General features: G+C 36.2%; 4 protein-coding genes across 7 annotated transcripts; 1 reads left to right on the top strand and 3 right to left on the bottom strand.

Moving 5' to 3' along the window:
• The first annotated feature begins 2,453 nt into the window (after window positions 1-2,453).
• LOC111791466 (putative cytochrome c oxidase subunit 5C-4) lies at window positions 2,454-3,217 on the top strand. Its single transcript, XM_023672819.1, has 2 exons — window positions 2,454-2,486; window positions 2,893-3,217. The coding sequence occupies exon 2, from the start codon at window positions 2,919-2,921 to the stop codon at window positions 3,102-3,104; it is 186 nt and encodes a 61-aa protein (XP_023528587.1). The 5' UTR covers window positions 2,454-2,486; window positions 2,893-2,918; the 3' UTR covers window positions 3,105-3,217.
• A 658-nt stretch (window positions 3,218-3,875) lies between these two features.
• Window positions 3,876-6,630, bottom strand: LOC111789978 (cysteine-rich receptor-like protein kinase 42). The gene is made up of 6 exons (XM_023670724.1): window positions 5,816-6,630; window positions 5,378-5,491; window positions 4,870-5,220; window positions 4,559-4,793; window positions 4,330-4,474; window positions 3,876-4,257 (listed from the first exon to the last, which is right to left on the bottom strand). The coding sequence occupies exons 1-6, from the start codon at window positions 6,582-6,584 to the stop codon at window positions 3,886-3,888; spliced, it is 1,986 nt and encodes a 661-aa protein (XP_023526492.1). The 5' UTR covers window positions 6,585-6,630; the 3' UTR covers window positions 3,876-3,885.
• A 2,506-nt stretch (window positions 6,631-9,136) lies between these two features.
• Window positions 9,137-13,558, bottom strand: LOC111790022. Of its 2 annotated transcripts, none has more exons than XM_023670783.1 (9): window positions 13,254-13,558; window positions 12,413-12,840; window positions 11,741-11,774; window positions 11,408-11,632; window positions 11,220-11,309; window positions 10,838-10,903; window positions 10,326-10,417; window positions 10,191-10,238; window positions 9,137-9,523 (listed from the first exon to the last, which is right to left on the bottom strand). In XM_023670783.1, exons 1-9 carry the CDS (start codon window positions 13,452-13,454, stop codon window positions 9,412-9,414), a joined length of 1,296 nt encoding a protein of 431 aa, XP_023526551.1. In that variant the 5' UTR covers window positions 13,455-13,558; the 3' UTR covers window positions 9,137-9,411. The 2 variants fall into 2 exon arrangements, with proteins under 2 accessions (XP_023526551.1, XP_023526552.1); XM_023670784.1 differs by having other exon boundaries at window positions 12,413-12,745; window positions 13,254-13,366.
• A 790-nt stretch (window positions 13,559-14,348) lies between these two features.
• LOC111790994 (DEAD-box ATP-dependent RNA helicase 46-like) lies at window positions 14,349-20,104 on the bottom strand. Of its 3 annotated transcripts, XR_002814603.1 has the most exons (10): window positions 20,000-20,104; window positions 18,887-19,219; window positions 18,345-18,500; window positions 18,062-18,130; window positions 17,268-17,537; window positions 16,411-16,761; window positions 15,971-16,248; window positions 15,497-15,874; window positions 14,796-15,357; window positions 14,349-14,596 (listed from the first exon to the last, which is right to left on the bottom strand). XR_002814603.1 is itself a non-coding variant. In XM_023672154.1 (9 exons), the coding sequence occupies exons 2-9, from the start codon at window positions 19,187-19,189 to the stop codon at window positions 14,850-14,852; spliced, it is 2,313 nt and encodes a 770-aa protein (XP_023527922.1). In that variant the 5' UTR covers window positions 19,190-19,219; window positions 20,000-20,104; the 3' UTR covers window positions 14,349-14,849. The 3 variants fall into 3 exon arrangements, 2 of the variants coding, with proteins under 2 accessions (XP_023527922.1, XP_023527923.1); XM_023672154.1 differs by having other exon boundaries at window positions 14,349-15,357; XM_023672155.1 differs by lacking the exon at window positions 20,000-20,104 and adding an exon at window positions 19,851-19,983 and having other exon boundaries at window positions 14,349-15,357.
• Window positions 20,105-21,360: the final 1,256 nt, after the last annotated feature.

Raw genomic sequence — 21,360 nt, 5'->3', positions numbered from 1 at the left:
TATTTTTTCGGGCCACAAGATACTATGGGCCCTTTCTTTTAGTTTAACGTTTTTTTTTTTTTTTTTTCTTTTTTTATAATTCAAAACAAAAATTAATATACTGTGTGGGGCCCACCTTGCATAAGACGACAGCCACGTGTCGCGCTTTTGGTCCATCCTCCACCGACCTCCTACTTTTCTCTCTTTTTTTTTTAAATATAATAATAAACGACCAGGTTGCCACGTGGCATTCTTCTTTAGTAAGTAAACGACCCTGAAGCTTTGAAACGTCACCGTTTTCTTTTAAAGAATATAAAATTTTGCTTTTCTTGTTTTACTTATATTATGACGTCACTTTCAGAAATCTAAGTGGCTGGGAAAATTAAATTAAATGAAAAAAGAAAAATTGTGGGGGGAGTGGTTTTGATATAACTACTCGCGGGGGTTCAACTACCAAACGGACCAATTAGAAATGCCCGCGTGTGTGACAGTTGTTAGTTTCATGCGAGACAGCACGTGTTGTGTACACGTGGGAGTTCGTGATAGGGTTTGTTTGGTCTTCGTGTGTGTCGCACGTGCTTCAACGGAAGTTACCGACACCGACCTTTGAAATTTGAACTCCGACACTTGTTTCATTTTCGACTTAATTGACGGCGAGTCCTACGAAATCTATATAATAATAAAAATAAAAATAATTAATGCAACCATATCTTTTACTTGACCAAATAAATAAATGAATAAATAATATTCTTATACATACATATATATAGATATATATTTGGCTGAGTGATTATTTTGAAATGTATTATAAAATTCTAATTACCATTCCAAAAATGTCTTTAAAATTATTCGGTTGAATGCAACGGCGATATACATAGGTTAGTTAGGTTGGGTTCGTGGAATCTTTTGGACCAACCCAATTTCGAGTCGGTTGAGTTTGTCACCCTAATAACCCAAATAAAAGTCACAATCCACCCTGAGAATGTTTGTTTAATCCAGCACACCCAAACGGTGTGAAAGTTATCTTATTTATAATAAAATAAATTACAAAAATATGGAAGAGTAATAAATGGAAGGATACATAGGAAGATATTTCCATTATAATAAAATATCAAATATGATATATACGATAAACTATAATTTAGTACTAAATATCCTTAACACTTCATCGCAAACTGAGCGTCGAATTTGAACGAACGTGAAGCATGGATCTGAAAAATTCAAAAAGAAGTCGAGAAATACTTTTCGTGAAGATGTCAACAACCTAGTTTGGAGGAAGCGTAGAGAAACACAACCGAGCTCAACCTAACTATCTATTTTTCTTGGACTAGGCCGTAGATTATTCTTGTTTTGTAATTTCTTAATAACTAAAATTTCATAAAACTAAAATATCAAACATTCACAAATCATTGACATTAGTTACAAACATCAAATATTTTAAAAGTTTATAATAATCTTAAAAACACGGTTGGATGATAAAAAATAAGATTGGCACGCAATTTTGATGATATTTTTCACCATACATTAACCAAATTATTAAATACTTAAATTTATGAACTAAATTTTCAGAATTAAAAAATAAATAAATTATTATAAATTAAAGTTAGGGTTCATGACTAAGAGCATTGTATTATTTAAAATTAAATTGATTAAATTTATTTTAATACTAATTTTGTATATTATCATATAATTTAAAATAAATAAAAATAATAATAATAAATGAGATTTGAATCTTGAATGAACGTAAAGTTTCTAGATTTTGTATTTGGATTATAATTATCTGTTTACGAAACACGTTCCATTATTAAATTAATTGCAATGGAGTAAATACGTCATCTGCCGACGTGTTTGAAAACAAGGCGACACGTGTCATTATCCAGCTAAAGCCACCAAACAAATGCTTCCTTTATTAACAGCACGAATAGTCTTTCCCTAATTGAGCGGCAATTACGTGGCTTTAGTGTTGACGTGTCACTAGCATATTAATTTCGGGACCTTAAAATTAGGCTGAATTATATAAAATTATTTTAAAGATGTCATAAACTCTCAAATTTTAGAAAATTTCCATTAATAATTTTTAAAAATATAAATATAAATATAGAAAAAGTCATTTCATTCGGTCAAATCAACAAATTTGGTCGGTGTTATTTGATTAAAGCTTCTTTTTTTTTTTTTTTTTTTTTTTTTTTTTTTTTTTNAATTTATTTATTTTCATTTTTTAAAAATAAAAAATGGGATTTATTTTTAAATTAAAATATGATAAACTACCATTTTATATTTGAGTATTTTTAGATAAAATTATTAATTTTGGGCTTTTTTTGAAATCCAGATGGCAATTCAATTCTTCAGCTGAACGACATGTCGGCAAGCTGTACACAGCAAGCTCGCACGTGTCGGCCATGCATTCCCCTTTTGGTTACACACCCATATATTAATTAAATTTCAGTCATTTATTTTGTGCAAAAAAATTTCATTTCCTCATTTTCCCAGGGCAATCTTCTATACAGGTTAGTTTTTTTTTTTTCTTCAATTTATTTATTTATTTATGATAAAAATAAGTGATTTCCTTAATTTGTAAGCAAAACTCCATATTTCATTTTTAAATATTTTAATTTTTGGTTATTGTGATTAAAAGATGTAAGTTTAATATTTTAATTTCTTTCACTCTCTCACTTTTATTGTTGTATAATTAAACATGCAGTATTATTCAGGTTTGAAATGATATGATGTGACAGTGATCTAGAACATAAATATGAATATTTAATTTTTTTTGTGACAATCGATTAGGTTATTACGTGTTCATCCATATGAAATTTAGCAATATGATTGTGTATTTTGACGTCGTATCATACCCGAACGACCCATTAAAATTACGTATCTCGTTTAAATTTGGTATTGTTTTTGAAGTTTTAGGTTTAGTAGGGAATTGGGGAAGGAAAATGGTGGGGAATGTTGTGTACAAGGGACCAAGCGTGATAAAGGAGATAATATATGGAGTTGGGGTGGGGCTAATGGCTGGTGGCCTCTGGAAAATGCACCATTGGAATTACCAAAGGAGAACCAAAGAGTTCTATGAGTTGCTTGATCGTGGTGACATTACTGTTGTTCTTCCAGAGGACAATTAATGTAATTTTCGTCTTTTTTTGTAAAAATTAATTAGCTTAAATTGTAAGTTTTGTTTTCGTTTAGTTTAATGTTTATTTAAATGGTTTAAATTAGAATGTCTGATTTCCGTTAAGCTGCGTCACCCGCGATAAAAAGAACATTCAGACTATTCTAAAGTATAGTCTCTAAATTATCGGCACGCTGAATTGAAGGCGTGTATTCATATTCATAACTTTTAAATATACTACAAAATATACTATAAATCAAATGAGGAAAGAATATTTTGATATAATATCTAAAATATATTTTGTAAATAATATATTCTTCAAATTCTCAAGTATACAGATATTCATATGATTTACAAGTATAGTTTCTAAATCATCTACTACATTTTTCTTGAGGTTTAAATTTTACCTCCCGAAAGGAGTAAATTCGACTTCGAGGAGGGAGTGATATTTGAACGGCTAGACAGTGACGAACTACAATAATAACGAGTGATTGGGTTGCTAAGTTATATTCTCATCTACTTGAAGCAGAAGACGCGAATGTAGTTGAAGGCGGACAGAAAAAAAGAATGTAGATGATTTGATCACGATCGAGTGACATGAACTTCAGCTTAAACCTGGGAATTTTTAGGGAGGTTTTAATCGTTGGCTCGAGATTTTTGGAATATTGGAGTTTGAAGAGGAGGAAGGATAAGCCCTCAACCCACAATAGATACAGAGAGTAGAGGATTTGTTGTCTTGGGGCTTTGATTGTTGGTTGGAGTATGAAGGGTGAGGAAAACTGGGTTGCTATAGTTTAGTTTGGATTCAATTCAGTCAAATCTCCAGTTCTTGAAGGCAAGTTAGAAGAAGAAGAAGAAGAACCTGAATCTGTTGATGTGCCAGAAGAAACTTCAAGTTTGGAAACCAAGCTGCTGACTCTACAAGATCTTCTGGAGGCTCCACAAGGATTCAAAAATGGAGGTTGTTCTGGGATGGAAACCTTCCTCTCTCCTTCACTGCTTAGCAGTTTCACCACCGTCGCCATTGACGGTCTTAAAGAAGCTAGAGCTTGTGTGCATAACAGCCCTATTTGCAGAACATCCATGGCTTCCTTTGCAGGGTAATCCTTGTTCAAGCATGAGTCAATGGCTTCACTTAATCTCCCTGATTTGTACAGATCCCAAACCTGTGGCATAAGAACAATGAGAATATTATCAACTTCCTCTCTCCTTATATGATTAGTAGTCATGAATCTTACTGTTTGGAGGAGTGGGGTAGAGTTCTCTGTGAAGGAACTGTTTCGTCTACCGCAGACGATCTCGAGTATCAGCACTCCAAAGCTATAAATGTCTGCCTTTTCGGTAAGTTGTCCTCGAACGAGATATTCAGGAGCCATATAACCTCTGTCTCATCGCACATTTGTACAATTAAGAGTTTGAATAAAGTCAGATACAGATTGTGATCAAGATAGTAAGTAGAACTCTTACAGTGTCCCGGCAATTCCGGTGCTAAGATGAGTCTGATCGGCTGCGAAATGCCGAGCGAGGCCGAAATCCGCAATCTTTGGATTGAAATTTTCATCCAGAAGAACATTACTACTCTTTATGTCTCTATGGATTATTCTCATCTTACAACCTTCATGAAGATGTGCAAGCCCCTCAGCTGTTCCCACAATAATATTGAAACGCTGCTTCCAATTCAGAATCTGAACCTTGTTCTTATCTAGGAGTGAAGAAGGATCATGAGAAATCAAGCACAAAGAAGCATCAAAAGATGGTTAAAAAGTGCAAAACGTTACCGAAAATGAACTGATCGAGGCTCCGATTCGGAACATACTCGTAGACCAGCAGACTTTCAGGTCCTTCAATGCTGCAGCCTAAAAGGGTAACAAGGTTTTTGTGTTGGATTCCACGGATCAAATTCACTTCATTGAAGAACTCATCAACCCATTGCCTGGTATGGAAAACCAACCTCTTCACAGCAACAATCTTCCCATTTGGAAGAGTTCCTTTATATACAGAACCAGCTCCACCTTGGCCTATCTTACTTGATGGGCTGAAGTAATTAGTGGCCTTTTCAAGCGTTTCATACTTGAAATTCACATCGGAATCCCTAAAGGAAATTGGAATAAGGGATTGTTTTTTCTTCTCTGGAAGAACAGAAGAATGCAATGGAAAATTTAGAGGAATCCACAGATCAATCACAAGGTTCTTGACAATTTAGCTGCTGATAGTAAATGCATAACATACAGGGCAATAACAATATCTCCATCCATTGTTTAAATCTGAAAATTTAGCTGAGCTTACCTTTCTTTATGTTTGATATTCTTGTATAGCATGCAAAAGCAGCTGAAATGGCGATGATCAAGGAGGCAACTGAAGCTAAAACAATGGCAGCTACAGCTCTTCTTCCAGAAAATCCTGAAGCAAAGCATAAAGAAGAGATATAGAATAAGAATTATAGGACATGAATCAGCTTAAAAAGCTCTAGTGGCTATCAATCATGGTTGATAAAGTGCTGAACACTAGAGATCCAGAAGTAAGATTGAAAACTATGCTAGAAATGGAAGAAAAACGCAGAGCCTTTCTGTTTCTACAAGATCCATAAACACAGTTCATAGATTAACATGCACAAAATTTTCAGTTCAAGTTGGGAAATCTTCAAAATCTAAACAACAAACAGTCATTCAACAAAAGAAATTCTGAAGTGAAACAGTTCAAGGATTGAAGAAACAGGGGTTTCACCGTTTTGATCATCATGATCCTGTTCTTCAGCCTTATCATTGAAGAACTTCACAGTTGAATACCTCGAATAGCACCCAGCATTCAAAGCCCTCCCTTCCCTACTCGGCAAGCAGCTTCTAATACTCCTCCTCGCCTTCTCCAAGCAAGCCCTACAACCCTCAGGCTCAACACTCCCCCAACACTGCGCCAAACCAAACAGTCCATTAACTTCACCAATCCCAAATCCGCCATTCGCCATGGCCGTCCTCGTCACATTCTCAACAACAACCCTAACATTCTCTCCAAACCCTAACTTGTCAGATTCATCGATTTCCCCCAATTCCGAGGTGCAATTCACAGAATCCCTAAGGGAATCGGTGGACTCTTTGTAGAAGCTGTAATTGTCGTACCGGAGGAAGCATCCATCGAGGAAGATCCGAGCGGAGACGGCGGGAAGGCAACGAGGAAGGGCAGTGCGGCTGGCGGCGTAACAGAGAAGGCAATCGTTGTGAGAGAGATCGTTGAAGCATTGCGATAAGGCGAACATCGGGGGAGTAGAATTGACGAAGTGAGTTGTCCAATTGCGAGTTGTGAGAAGCTCGGATATGGCTTCCATTTCTTCGATGAAGGTTGGGATGAATCGGGATTTGGGCGGAGGCTTGAAGGTTCCGCAGATGCTTCCGGCTTCGGAGATTCGGGGATCTGAGAGAGAAACAGAGAAGAACAGGAAGAAGAAGAAGAAGAAGAAGAAGAAGAAGAAGGAAACTCCATGGATGAAAATGGAAGCCATGATTTACTGTAACTGGAAAATCTCTCTCTCTCTCTGTACTGTGAAGTGTTTGCCGCCATGGATGGAGCTTCTTCAAACATAAATATTTAATAATTTGAATATTATTAAAATAATAATAATAATAATAAATAATAAATCGACAATGTGAATGCTTCGCTACATGTCTGACTCTCTCACCTTCCTACTTTGTTGGAGAATGGCGCTCTTATTCCAAGAAAGTAGTTCCTATAATAATTAATAATTAATAATACTAATTTTGTTTTTTTTTAATTATATATTATTTGTTTTTCTGTAAATTTGAGTGAATTTCTTAAAATGTTGCAATTCTTATATCTTTATATAAAAGATTTTTTTTAATACAATTTGGGTTATAATTTTGTAAACAAAGATTAAAATGACAATTTTCGGGGCAAAATTAAAATAGGGTTTAAATTCTTATTACGAATTTCGGGTTGAAATTCACACAGACGAGCTGAGTAGTCTGTGCACGGTTATTCACATAGACGAGCTGAATAGCTTATGCACGATTTGTTGAAGAGTATTATCGAGTTGAGTAGTAGTCGGCCTACCCTGTTTTAAGAGGGTTTGACCTTATTTTACGTGGAAGTCTCAAATAATGATATCCATGATTATTATACCTTATATAATTAGACACGTGTAATCTTATATTTTTTTTTTCACATGATCGTCCTCTTTTTTCCCCCATATCTGACCATTTCTTGCTCGGTTTTCACTTACGTAGGCACTAATTACATGATATTGAAATTTTATTCACATTTCTTGATAATATTTGAGGACGAGTTAGATGAAATGAAGGTCCTGAAAACTCTCGGTCATTTATATTAATTTTTTATTAACTCTCAGTCATTTATGTTAATTTTTTATTAATTAAAAATAAATAAATTAATTGTCACTAATTTTTTTTATTTATAATACTGTTAATTAAAAAGTTGGTAATTGTAATATTTAAATTAATTAACGAAAAATTTCTACACCAAAGATCAAAATCAACCTTCATTAAGGGTAAAAATATAAAATCCTAAAAACCTAAGGACTAAATAGAAATAAAAAATAAACTTTTTTTAAATAAATAAAAAAAAAATCTCAAAATTTAAAACAAAAAGAGACAAATTTCTCTTTTGTTATTTATTTCTAGAGAGAGAAAGAGAGACTATGATTGGGCCACGACGCACCGTTTTATGCAGAGTTGGCCCTCTTAATTTAATGCCTTCATCATCCCCACATTGTTCACATTTCTTTTTCTCCATTAATTTGGTTGCTTGTGGCCTCACAAATTTAGTTTCATTTCATATTCTAATTATTTGTTATTTTCTTTTTGTTTTTTTTTCTCAATTATTTGTTATAATAATAAAAGTAGATACGAGATTTAATAAAATATAATATTTCGAACCGATGCTAACCCAATAAAAACTATTCTTGCTATGATATAATTGTGTGAGAACGTACTTGTAGAATCAAATATTATAGTCTTTATAGTAGTGCAAATCCAATATCTCGAGCACTGAGCGTTATTCCAGTCTATGAAAAATATAATCAGTTAGGATCGATAATTGAGGTGTAAAGCATAGTCGAGTATGTTACGAGATGATTAGGAATGGGGCATTGGGTGGGTGGTTTCATTAAAGGCAAAATCAATTTTGTCTTGAATGGTTGAGAATATGTGTTTCAATAACACAAATAGTTCCAAAATTGTGCTTTTTTTAGCTGTTTGCTTCATAAATTCAATTGGGTCACTTTCATTCACCTAAAATTGGGTGTCATCCAGATGTATGAGAGAGATGGCCATGGATCATAATTCTCAACTTTGAAGCTTTTGTGAATCATAATTGTTAAAAAGACTTAATCTAAATGGCGGAGCGGGTTGAAAATGTGTGTCGATCTTGGAAGAAAAAAGAGAGCAGGATGAAAATGTGTCGATCTTGGAAGAAAAAAGGTTGTTATGAAACTTTATGTTAGTTCACACCGTTTAGTTCTCTAATTTTCTTTTGGATGACATATATTTCTAAGTTCAAATTTATTGTGAGATCTCACATAAGTTGGGGAGGAGAACAAAGCGTTCTTTAGAAGGGTGTGGAAACCTCTCCCTTGTGGCGTTTTAAAAACCACCTTAAGGAGAAGCACGAAAGGGAAAGCCCAAAGAGGACAATGTCGGTTAGCAATGGGCTTAGACCATTATAGATGGTATCAGAGCCAACTATCGAGCAATGTGCCAGCGAGGAGCCTGTGCCTCAAAAGAGTTAGACACAATGCGATGTGCCAGCAAGGATGCTGGACCAAGGGAGTGGATTGGAAATCCCACATCGATTGGAGAAGGGAGTGTCAACATGGATGTTAGAATTTAAATATGAAGTAGTATTTTAGGGTGTCAGCAAGGACGTGACATTTTTTTTTGTAGCCTATATACTCAAAATGTAAGCTTAGGGTGTCAGCAAGGACGTGGGACGTGACGTTTCTTCATAGCCTACGTACCCAAAATGTAAGCTTATAACTTCAGACAAAGCGAATCCAATCCAATTTAAGAGACAAAAGTGTCCTCAAAGATTCAAAATTAAAAAGAAGATTATATAATCAAGCATGTCATTCATGGCTGTAACATTGTAGGGTATGATCAAACCTATGGAACTGATACATTTACATCATTTGGTAATAGCATCTACAATGGGTTCCATCTCCTATTCCTTTGCATTTGTAGTCAGAATATTTGCTATTTCAACATCACGCTTCCTACTTTTGTAGGGAAGGGGTACACAGAAGAAAAGAATTAAGCAATCAAAACTAACCATGGATTCAAAATTTGTCAGTCTTGCTACCACTGGTACGACTGAGGGAACCACTTCATCATCAGTTCATGTTTCAGTTTTATAATCAACATGAAAACACCATAGCTTGGAATATGAATCAGTCCCATCAGTACATACCTGAGATTCATCAAAGAAAATGGGTCCATAATCAATTTTATCCAATAAAAATCACTTCTAAACATGAATGGACAATTTTGATGGTAAGAAACTAGTGTTTAATAGTGTAAAATCAAACATTAAAAGGATTATATACAATCATCTCAAAGATGCTCTTAAGAATTGAAGAAACCTTGCCATTCGAAAAGGCAACTTACTAGTGAAATGCTGAGAGAGAACGAAAATAGCTTGGCTTAGCAACTTATGGAACAAACGTTCAGAGTTTTATATTGTTCCATTCTGGTTTTATGTTAATATTTTATAAACTATTTCATAAGAACCTAAAACTAACACGTTTTATGTTCATTTATTTGGTGAACAGATCTCTACACTGACAATGTTTAGCTTGAAGTTACATCTAATAGTATAGGTGTTATGTTTCAAAATAGATTTGAACTTCCTTTGCAAAATGATTTAAGAATTAACAGCAAGGACTAGAATGGCTTTTTGAATAGAATTTAGGAAATGAGTACCAAGTTTATGGACCTAAACGGGAATCAAACCTTTTTTCAATGAATTTATACGATATAATTCCTAAACTGGGATGGAATTGCAGATCATGATGGATACTCACGTCATGTGAAAGTTGATGTCAAATAATGTTTGAATAAAAAATATGAGTCCGTACCATAATGGGGCATAAGGAGCTGACAGATCAAGAAATGGATATGGCCACCTGCAGAAAAGAAAGCCAACTCTTGCTATTATCTTGATGAATTTAGGTAAGAGTTGGAAAGTAGGACGCAGGGGAAGTATAAGTTACCCAATCGAAACAACTGCATGGATGATCCACTGGAAAATGACATAAATACCCGTCCATAAAAAGAAGAATGAAATTCGAAAGCTTGGGAGCGTCTGCAGAGGATTGACATCAAACAGCTTTTTAAAAGAATGGTACAAGAAAGAGGAAAAAAAAAAAGTTATTCACGGAAGTACTAATTTAGTCTCTAAACATCTATTTGCAATATTTTAGTCTTTGTACCTTTAATTTTATAGTAATTTAGTAGTCCTAGTAGCAATTTAATGAAATTTCTTACATATGTATATAAATATATTGATTAGGTACCAAACATATTTATAACTTACAAAGCATTACATAATAAAAATTGACAAATTTGACCGTATTTTCGTATTAGAGATTAAATTATTACAAAATTTAAAGTAGGTGGCCTAAATAGTTAGTGGAGGGCCTCTAATTCTACAAACTAAGGTTCAAACTGTCCCAACCAAGAGTATTTTTTTAACCAAAAAGTGATGTATAAGAGGAAACATTACCATGCTATTAAGAGCAGTTTCACCGAGAAGTAAAACCAAATTCAGCGTGTGCATATTGATCGTCATCTGACATTATGGAGATAACTGATTGAGATAGAACAAACCTTAAGCAACGGAGAATTAGAAATAGTCATAAATGAAGAATTAATATTCAACAAATATTCTCAAGTGACTATAACGATACTAATTATAGCTATATCAGAGCTATCATTTGATGCATCTACTCTCTCTAGTGGGTCTCAACTAATTATAGAATGGGGGAAAATTTTCATTAACACAGAAAAATGCAACAATTTCTCAGAGTTTTGCATTTTGGGTCCACCTGCATCCAAGCAAACAACATAATAAAGCCAAACATTTTTCTTGAAACCACGGTACTTACAAAGCTGAAATTGTAATCTTTGATGGTAAGAAATGGAAATATGACGAACCAATAAGTGCAATCAGTGAGTACAACTGCCCCTGCATTTATCTGTTTAGAGAAAAGAGAAAAGAAAAAACAAAACAAAGTTGATTCAAGTTCAAACAAATTTGAGAATTGATCTTTCATAAGTTAAATCGAAAGTTAACCTGGAATAAAACTTCAAAAATATAACTCCAGATGTCGGCAGGAGAAAATCTTTGCTCCTTGGAATATGAAACTATATTTCCCCCAATTAAATTTGAGGGCTTCCCAGAAAGAAGAGGAACATGTTGCCCTTCTTCCATATTATTCTCATTAAGATGTTCATTAAGACCTTCGGTTCTTTTTCTGTTGCAGATAAAAACTCCATATATGGAAATTACTGACCCACACTGAAAAAAAGAAATTTAGATCATGTACTACTGAAACATTTGAAGAAGCTGAAATACATTGAAGTGGTGCTATTAATCAGTACTGAAATTAAGAAAAAGAGAACATACCGCAAAATATATTGTAAGTGAAGTAAATGTCCACCTGCAAACCAATGCATGCAACAATACAGTGTCAGAAGAATATAAAGGTAAAAGGGTTCGCAACGCTTGAAAAGATGGTGGAAAATGTTAGGAATCACGAATATACACAATGGTATGATATTGTCCACTTTTTGAGCATAAGCTCTCGTGGCTTTACTTTTGGTTTCCCCAACAGGCCTCATGGAGATATATTCCTTACTTACAAACCCATGATGAACCCCTTAATTAGCCGATGTGGGACTCCTCTCCTAACAATCCTCAACGGTAAATTGCATCACTTATAGGAACATAGTTGACATAATTGACGATAGATGGATCAAAATATCAGCACTTGAAAGCCACTGTCAAAAAATTTCCAACCTTCTGAAATTATGCAAACTGACATATATCTTCCCAGTAAATATCCAGAACACCCCAAATCGCCTCCATCCTTGATGTTGAATCCATAATTTAAATTCTTTATTTTAACTAAGAACAAATGAGACTAATTAAGACCAACCACTGTCCCAAGGGACAATTAAACAACAAGAAGTAAGTGACTAGAACACCTTATTCAGAGACAAAACACAATAGGTTTGATTTGCTCTACTTTACTTTAAGATAGCCAAATGATAATCATAGTTATTAGAGAATGCTTACTGGGTATAATAATAAAATGTGGAAGCCCCGTTAGCCAAAGTCTTCACAATAAGCGAAGCCAACATCGAACCGAACGCACAAACTCGAAAAGCCAACATCCAGATTGGATGAATCTGTCTGAGACATGGTCTCCAAGCTTCACAACTCCGAAGTTTGTTTTTATCTTGCTGAGTTTCTTGTGTGCTGTGTCCTAATCTATCCTTAATTTCATATTCCCATATCATCCATATTGCTAAGGTAAAAGAAGCAAATACCCAAATTGCACAGATCAATACCCTCCAGTTTAACCAGTAACCGAGGGTCGTTGCATCAGCAGTAGCCTCGAACAGCATCCTGAGAGAGAACATCATGAACTTACTTCCATCGTGGATCATCCTCAAATTTCTAACACAACTTGCTAATTCACTGTGTTCATTAAATTCAATTCCCTGTAACAACCGATCTAAACATATAATTTCGTAGAGTTTCTAATCATCATAGAAGAACGATCCTCAGTAGAGTTACATCCAAATATACTTCCAGATCAATGCATTAAAAGAAAAGCCAGGTTCAAACTCTCCAATCACGGCATAGATTAGTAAATGTAAATCGCATATCGTCAAAATCTCAACATAATTACATTCCTTAATCGGAAAACTTTCAACCGTTAGTACGTAATTCAATTAAAATCCATTCCAAGCTACTGAATTCTGAAGTACTATTTTCTCAAATTGGAGCCTCATTTCATAAAAAATCCACAACACGTGATCATGAGGATCACTTTTAATTCCGATTCTCTACACGTTTTTTTTCATATAACCAATCAGACTGAATGCAATCAAATGAAAAATAGACCACTTACAGAGACATAAAATGGGAAAAAGTGAAGGATTCTGGAAGAGGAAAAAGAATTTGAAGACGGTTCCAGTTCGAATCTTCGGTTTCGTTGATGGCGACAACAGATCTTCGCTTGAAAAGACGAAAATGTCAAAATCAAAGAATAATGGTGAGGGACCTGCTTCAGCTCCGCACTAAAAGTTCGCCACATCTCCCGAGGCGGCATCTATGGAGCTTCTTTTTCGATGAACGTTGGAATTTGACAATTTCTCAGCCTCAATTCTTTTTTTTTTTTTTTAATTCTTAAAAATTTCATAATTTCAACTATGCCCTTCAACCTTAAAAAATCTTACCTTTGCCCTCTCCTAAACTTTAAATTTGTTCAAAAGCAGCCATTCCATTCATTTTTCCATTAAGAAAATTAGAATTTGAAATAGATCACTTACACTAACATTAACAATATTGTTATTAGGACCCAAAAAATTTTTAGGTAGAAAATTGTTGGGGTGTACACTGTCCGAGTTCCTAGTTGGGTTCAAAATTTTGGATATACTCCGAGATTTTTTGGGTTCAAAATTTTGGATATATTCGTTGGATTAGTGACCCAAATGGCTTAAATAGAGTTGAGTTGTGAACCCTATTTTAAGATTGAAAATCTGGGATATACTGGTTAGTTGGATTAGTGGCTTAAATAGAGTTGAGTTGTGAACCCTATTTTAAGATTGAAAATCTGGGATATACTGGTTAGTTGGATTAGTGACCGCTTAAATAGAGTTGAGTTGTGAACCCTATTTTAAGATTGGTTATGACAAAAAAAAAAAAAAAAAANGTTCGAATATTATTCAAATTGTCAATATGAAACTCTTAGAAAACATACATGAGATTGTTTAACATTTAGACTAGTTTCGAAACAAATTTTACTTGATCGAGGCATCCATTTTAAAATATAAATTTTTGGTTATGTTTGATTGAAATTGTTTTTGTATGTTTCTTGTAATTGCTATGAATTGGTGTAATCAACTATGTTATAGCTACTCAAATTATGCATCTTTCACACACTCTTAGATGATTCAAAACCAATTTAAAACGAAGATGTCTTTGATTATTAACATCAAAAGAATTTAGAGACTAAAAGAATTAAACAAACTTGATTCTCAAAGTTGAGTCTAAGAACAATAAAGACACCAAAACGTTTGAAGAGAGCACTGATTCTAGCGCCTAATAACATGTACATCTCATTCAGACAGACAGACATCACTACATTTACAATTCAAGTCAATTCTCTATTACAACTTCATAGCAGCAGCAGCAGCAGCAGCATGTTGTTGTGTGCAAAATTCAAAAACACATTCCCCCAAGAAATGAGGCCTGTTTCATCAAATATTAGAGGATTCAGGCACACTACACCCCTTGTCAAACAAACACACACCCCCACCCTCCTCTTTCTTTTCCACCAAAAACTTGGAGGCTTCCAACAACTTTAAACGCCATAAAATATTTGGGTCTTCTTATAGTTTCCACAATAACCAGATTACGCACCAAAAGGCCTATAAACTAACTAACTAACCTCCATTGGCCCGACCTTTTCCCCTTCAAGAAGTGGCCTTGTGGGTCATATTTATCATCTGTCTGCTTCTCCCTTACTCTGGTCATCTTGTGGGATCATGCCTTCCTCGACCTCTTCTTGAGGAGGATATGAGGGGCGTGATCTCTTTTCATATTCTCCACCGTCCGTCCTATCGCTGGGTGATTTTCTCGAATCCTTATCTGGGTTCACATGTGTGCCTCCAGAGTTTCCCTTCTCCAACATTGCTTTGTGAAAACTCAAAACTGGAGAACGTTCTCGTACTGCAGGAGGAGCCCGGTTAAAACGGTTTGGACTTCGGCTTCTACTACGGCTACGACTTCGGCCTTGGTTCCAGTTTCCTGAACCATTCTTACTAGCATTTTCATTTCCTCGTGGAGGAATGTTGCTACGCTCCATCATTGCTTGGTGAAAACTCCGTACTGGAGAGCGTTCATGTGAAATGGGTGGGCTGTGATCGCGGTTCCAACTTTTAGTTCGGTCACCTCCCACACCCCTTGGAGGACTCCGACTGCGACCACGGTTGTTGTATCCAGAATCATACCTGTCATCAAGGGACAGTAAAATCATAAGGAAAAAAAAAAACTTCCAGATGTAATTGGACATGCCAGTCAATGAATCCCCTCCCCACTCCGCAAAATGATATTTGAGGAGCTCGAAAATGGTTTAAAACAATTTAGTACCTCTCTCGTGAGTCAAAGTCATATCCACGGCCACCACCTCGGTCTGGCTTGGCAGAAGAAAAGGAAGACATTCCCAGTCCACCCCTACCACCAGAATTTGAATCATTGCGCCCACCCCGACCCCCGTCGCGACCATCAGAGCCAGAACCCCAACGTCTGAACTTGGCCATTCCATAGCTTCGAGAAGCCATATCACGAAGTTCTGGTGGGACTCGCTGGTTAGCTCCCTCCAAAATTTTTATCAGATCTGAAGCATACTTGGCGTCCTGCTCACCAAAGAATGTGTAAGCAATACCAGTAGCTCCTGCTCTTCCAGTTCGACCAATCCTATGGACATAATCCTCCACTCCGGATGGGAAATCATAGTTGATAACAACCCTGTAATGAAGTAGATATTAGAAGATAATACGCTCCACTGAAGCAGTTCTGACATTGATAACAACCCTGAAGTGAACTAAATACGGAGATGCAAACCTGATGTCTTTAATATCCAATCCTCGAGCAGCAACATCGGTAGCTACAAGCACAGGAGTCCTACCGGTGCGAAATTGGCCAAGAACATGATCTCTCTCACCCTGGGATTTGTCTCCATGAATTGCAGCAGCTCCAAATTGGCGTGTAAGATTGCGAGCAAGCTGATCACACATTTTCTTTGTAGAACAGAAAATTATGACTTTTGATCCTGGTTCTTGAGATCTCAATATCTGCTCCAATCGTCTATGCTTCTCCAGTGGTGCTAAGGCTTCAATATGCTGCGATTCAGATCATAAGTCCAAATTTCAAAATTTGAGAATTTAAGCCATTTCAAACAGAATACCTACAGATGAAATGAAACACACATACAACCTAACAATAAAGTGAACAAAATGAAAGTTGTTCCCAAATTTTGAAACCAGGTAATGTTAAGCTCATACCTGAGTGATGGACTTGTTCGCGACAAGCTCGTCAACATTGCCAATATTGACTTGAATAGGATTAACAAGCAGATCTGATGCAATTTTGCGAACTTCTTTGGGCCAAGTAGCTGTGTACATTAAGGTCTGTCGTCGAGCAGGTACCTCTTTTACAATCTTTCTAATCTGGGGTTCAAAACCCATGTCCAGCATCCGATCAGCCTCATCTAGTACAAGATATGAAACCTGATGTAGACTGATTCTCCTCATCTCGAGAATATCATTCAAACGACCAGGAGTTGCAACTACAATATCTACTCCACGGTCTATATCCCTCAATTGTGGACCCTTTGGTGCTCCTCCATATAGACACTGTAAATCACAAATAATATTTAGTTTGGGCCAAAAAATCTATGGAATATTTAATCCAATTTCAGCATGCTTAGGAGGCGAGGAAGCAGTTACAAAGTAATCGGAGAGAATAAAAAAAGAAGCTAAACATACACAAGATCATGGGGTACTTCCGAAGAATAATGCCTTGCCTAACAGATAATAAAACCAATACCCCACAGGAAATGCAGCATTACACCATGTTGAAATTCAAAAGTGTCTTCCAAATTCTAAACATTTTATTGTTCATGTCATCAAAGTGATCACAAAAATCATGTCACTACCATAATTTTGTTTTGAGCAAACAGTTACTAAAGCCAAGACGTCAGTGCAAAACAACATGTAAGAACATTTAAGGCATGAGATTAGTAAGTATTCACCATAAGAAAGTGGACAAACCAGCAATAATTTGGAGATGGAATTATAAAGCTCCAATTGAACTGAAAAAATAATAGTAATGAATAAAACCCATATTAGAACAAGCATACCGCACAAGAGATTCTTGACGATTTCCCAAACTTCACGGCTTCATCTTGAATCTGTGTTGCCAATTCCCTTGTTGGTGACAGCACCAAAACAGTAGGGCCTAGCTTAGGATCACTTCGAATGCGCTTGAGATGAATAAAACCAGGTATTAAGTACCCAAGAGTTTTGCCTGAGCCTGTTTTAGCAATAGCTACAATATCTCTACTTTGAAGAGCAATTGGCCATGATTGCGCCTGAATTGGAGTTGGAGCAGAGAACCCTGCATTATGTACCTGGAAAAGTCACCCCTATTAAGCAGAGGAGGCTTCAAAATATCTGGTTGGTTTTCATTTTTCCATTTTTACACGAATACGCTAAGTCCAGAAGAAGCAGCATCCCCCATATGCATGTGGCCAATGCTTGCTGATTGCAAGCTGCAGAAGGAGGAGGCCTCTTCTTTTGTACAAACTTAGTGGGACTGAATCATCACCAACGGCAGTCCCGGCTGCAAATATGGGTGATTCGGAAAGCCCTTCCCAGAAATTGGTCCACCATAAAAGGGCACTCCAAATTAAAGCAAGCCCCCAAACAAAGAGGGCACCACAGCGTACGACATTAGCTCCTCCCAGGAGCAAATATCGCACCTGCGACAAAAAAGTACAGGTGACAAAAAGAATTAACATGACCCCAGCAACCACTAAACTTTCAGCAGAAACATTGGTTTTCTATAGCTGAGCATTCCTACTGAATTATCAGCCATGGCTATTCTACAAAGATTAAAATCAACAAAGTCATAGAACAAAGTGGAAAATCATACCTCCCTAAGAATCTCAGGTGGGAAACCAGTGGCTTCAAATGATGAAAATGGTGGCGGCACATTATCTCCCTAGCAAAAGAATTAACAGAACAATCAATTCTACTATGAGAAGAAATATAATGAACATCATTTCATTTGCATTCAGATAATGGAGGTAAATTTCGAGAGGAAAGCGGATTAAGATAATACCCTAAAGAAGCACAGAAAATCCAATCAGCTCTAAGAAAAAATAGAAATAAATTTCAGTGACTACATTCTAATGACCTCCAAAACTAGCACTCACCGAAAAAGTTATTTCATGTCGCTGTCGATAAGACTCCGCAGATAAACAACTTCCAGCATCTGACGGTCTATGTCCTTTCAATGATGCTCCTCCATGTCCAGTACTAGATATTCCATTTAAGGTATCATGTGACTGAAAGGATTCACCCCTTGCAACCTGATGTAAAATTGGGTCACACTAATCATATACGATTGAGTGCATAATACTTATTATATATTCACATGTCATATGTTTGACCAAAATGTCTGAAGTTGTTCTATAACATAAAACGACATCCAAAATCATTTCAAGAAATTAGTTTGCCAGAACATTCCATTTAAGTTTATAATCAATCAAATTTTTAGATAATAATATTAAAACATACATAATATAAGAAGAGTTGATACTAATGGCCTTAAAAAAATTTAGTACCAGAAAGGTCATGGAAGATGAACATGCTAAAAAGTTAAAAGTTCAACACTCGTTAGGGTTGAGATACAGTGTACGTATTTCCTTTGTAATCAAATAAAAAAGAGACCTAATATTTGTGTACTTGACTCTACCTCATGTTTGGGTGCCCCATGGGAAACTCTTCCATACTTATCGTTACTTTCATTCAAATTGTTGCCATAAGAGTGGCCTGAAGATGGCTTTTGAACTTGAACTGAAGAACTTATGGACACTATTGATGAATTAAGAGGAGCAGCAGCTACAGGTCTCTCGTATTGGGTGACATTAGTTTCTGGATTCCAAAAGTAAAGATACCCTGTTTTTCCATCAACTAAACCTCTCCATGGTTTGGGAAGGGTTGGATCCTCTGGTGCATATCGTGGGCCAACAGATACAGCAGTAGCAGTAGCCGCCATAACAAGGGAACAGAAGATACAACTCAACGGCTGAAAAAATAAATACAAAGAATTAGATGAGATGTCCATGCAATGCTCACATATGCAACTACGAATAATTGTAAGAATACAAGACTATGACTAGACGGAAAAAGAAAACTGCTGGCAAATCTAGGGCAAAACATTTGGAACTAATTGTAAGAATACAAGACTAGAGGAATCCCCTCTGGCCACGGTAATCACTAAGCACTAGGCTTCCAGAAGATAGAACCATGAAGGGAAAATCAGCCATTATCTTTAAAAGAAGTACAATAAACACTGGATCTATGCTCTTGCGATGGCCATTTAAGACAGATAAACATAAACATTAAACAATAAATCTAGGACGAGATCAAACCACCAAAAATTTCAATCCTTATTCCGAGCTAATGCACGAACAGAAACACAGAAAGAACGAAAAATCATTCAAAATCAACCTGTCTCGGAGCCTCCGCCAACCGCAGAACAGGTTGAGGCCTTGAAAAGAAAGATACAATCGCACGAAAACCTACGCGCTACAGCATATGCAGAATTCTAGAGAAAGGAAAGCAAAACTGAACGCCGAGCGGATACAAAACCTAAGATTCTCCAGACCCCATCAAAAGTGAACAAAAAAAAAAGCACGTGCAACATAAATCCATACCTTCAACCAAAGATTCTAAACAAATAAACAGCCCAAACAAGAACCCCAGAGAAAATGCAACCCTAAACCAACAAGGCAGCACCAAAATGAAAGGAAAACCGCTAGATCTGCAACACCAGCAAGGAAATTCGGGAAAATAGGATCTTAACCTGAGAGAAATGAGGCCGCGTGGAAGGAAAACGAACCGAAAATCGAAACAATAGGTATGCGTTATCTCTCTACCACGCTCCCGAATGCAGAGAAGCGTAGAGAGAGATGGTGGAGCGAAAAAATTGGGAATCGATTGCTATTTATACAAACTGGACGTTTGGCTGCGGCCACGGCCTTCACTCTAACCGTGGTTAATCTGATCCCAACTCTGGTTACCTCATATGCATAAAACATTCGTGTATGTTTTAAAATCTCTTTTTCGTTGTCAAACTTTCAATAATATTTTATTTTTAATTCTAAAAACTTTAGGTTTATTTTATTTGGATCCCACTAGTTTCAAAATATTTATTTTAATATTTACCTTCATTTTAATTTCGACAAATTAATCACATATTTTATATTTTAAGCAAAATTAAAAAAAAAAAATCAAATGTTATTTTAAAAGTTGCAATATCGTTCTTTAAAAATTTATCATGAAATATAAATCGTTTAAACAGTTAAACGAAAAAGAATGTTATATTTTAAACTTGGAGGACTAGTTTGAGTGAGGCAGAATATCACAATCTAACTATGAGGAGGGTAGGTTGTGACCGACACGTTGTTTAAGTGAGGGAATGTCAAAACATAACTATGGAGAAAGTAGCTATGAGGAGGGTAGGTTGTGACCGACACGTTGTTTAAGTGAGGGAATGTCAAAACCTAACTATGGAGAAAGTAGGTTGTGATCTTGTTTAACGGAGAAAGTAGGTTGTGATCCTCACGTTGTTTAAGTGGGGAAGAATGTCACAATCTAACTATGAAGATAGTAGGTTGTGACCCTCATAGTGCAACAAGAGAAGCGACGACCCTCAAGTGGCACCCATCCAACCATGCGACCGAGGAGGATGGTGCATCATCTAACACACCACATTGAGTGGGCATTGAAGAGAAGTCGAGACATGATGTTTAAGTGGGGAAGAATGTCACAATCTAACTATGAAGATAGTAGGTTGTGACCCTCATAATGCAACAAGAGAAGCGACGACCCTCGAGTGGCACCCATCCAACCATGCGACCGAGGAGGATGGTGCATCATCTAACACACCACATTGAGTGGGCATTGAAGAGAAGTCGAGACATGAACAAAATATGGGCAACAAGTAGACATGATTTTGACAAACGGTCATCCTGTGTCATGAAGCATCCATCCGACGTCCGATTAACACCAAATTTGGTGAGCATTCATATTTCATGTGATGGACTTAACTCCGGAACCGGATGTCCAAAATCTTTACGAAACCCCACGGTGGCGCTGATGGCTTCCTATAATAGGGCTGTCGTGTTCCGGGGTGGCGCTATTGGCTGTTCTAAAAGCAAAATA

This window comes from Cucurbita pepo, chromosome LG03 (assembly GCF_002806865.2).
Source record: "Cucurbita pepo subsp. pepo cultivar mu-cu-16 chromosome LG03, ASM280686v2, whole genome shotgun sequence".
NCBI classification, from domain to species: domain Eukaryota; kingdom Viridiplantae; phylum Streptophyta; class Magnoliopsida; order Cucurbitales; family Cucurbitaceae; genus Cucurbita; species Cucurbita pepo.
Note: the sequence above shows the minus strand (reverse complement) of the source record. Positions and strands in the feature narration are given on the sequence as shown.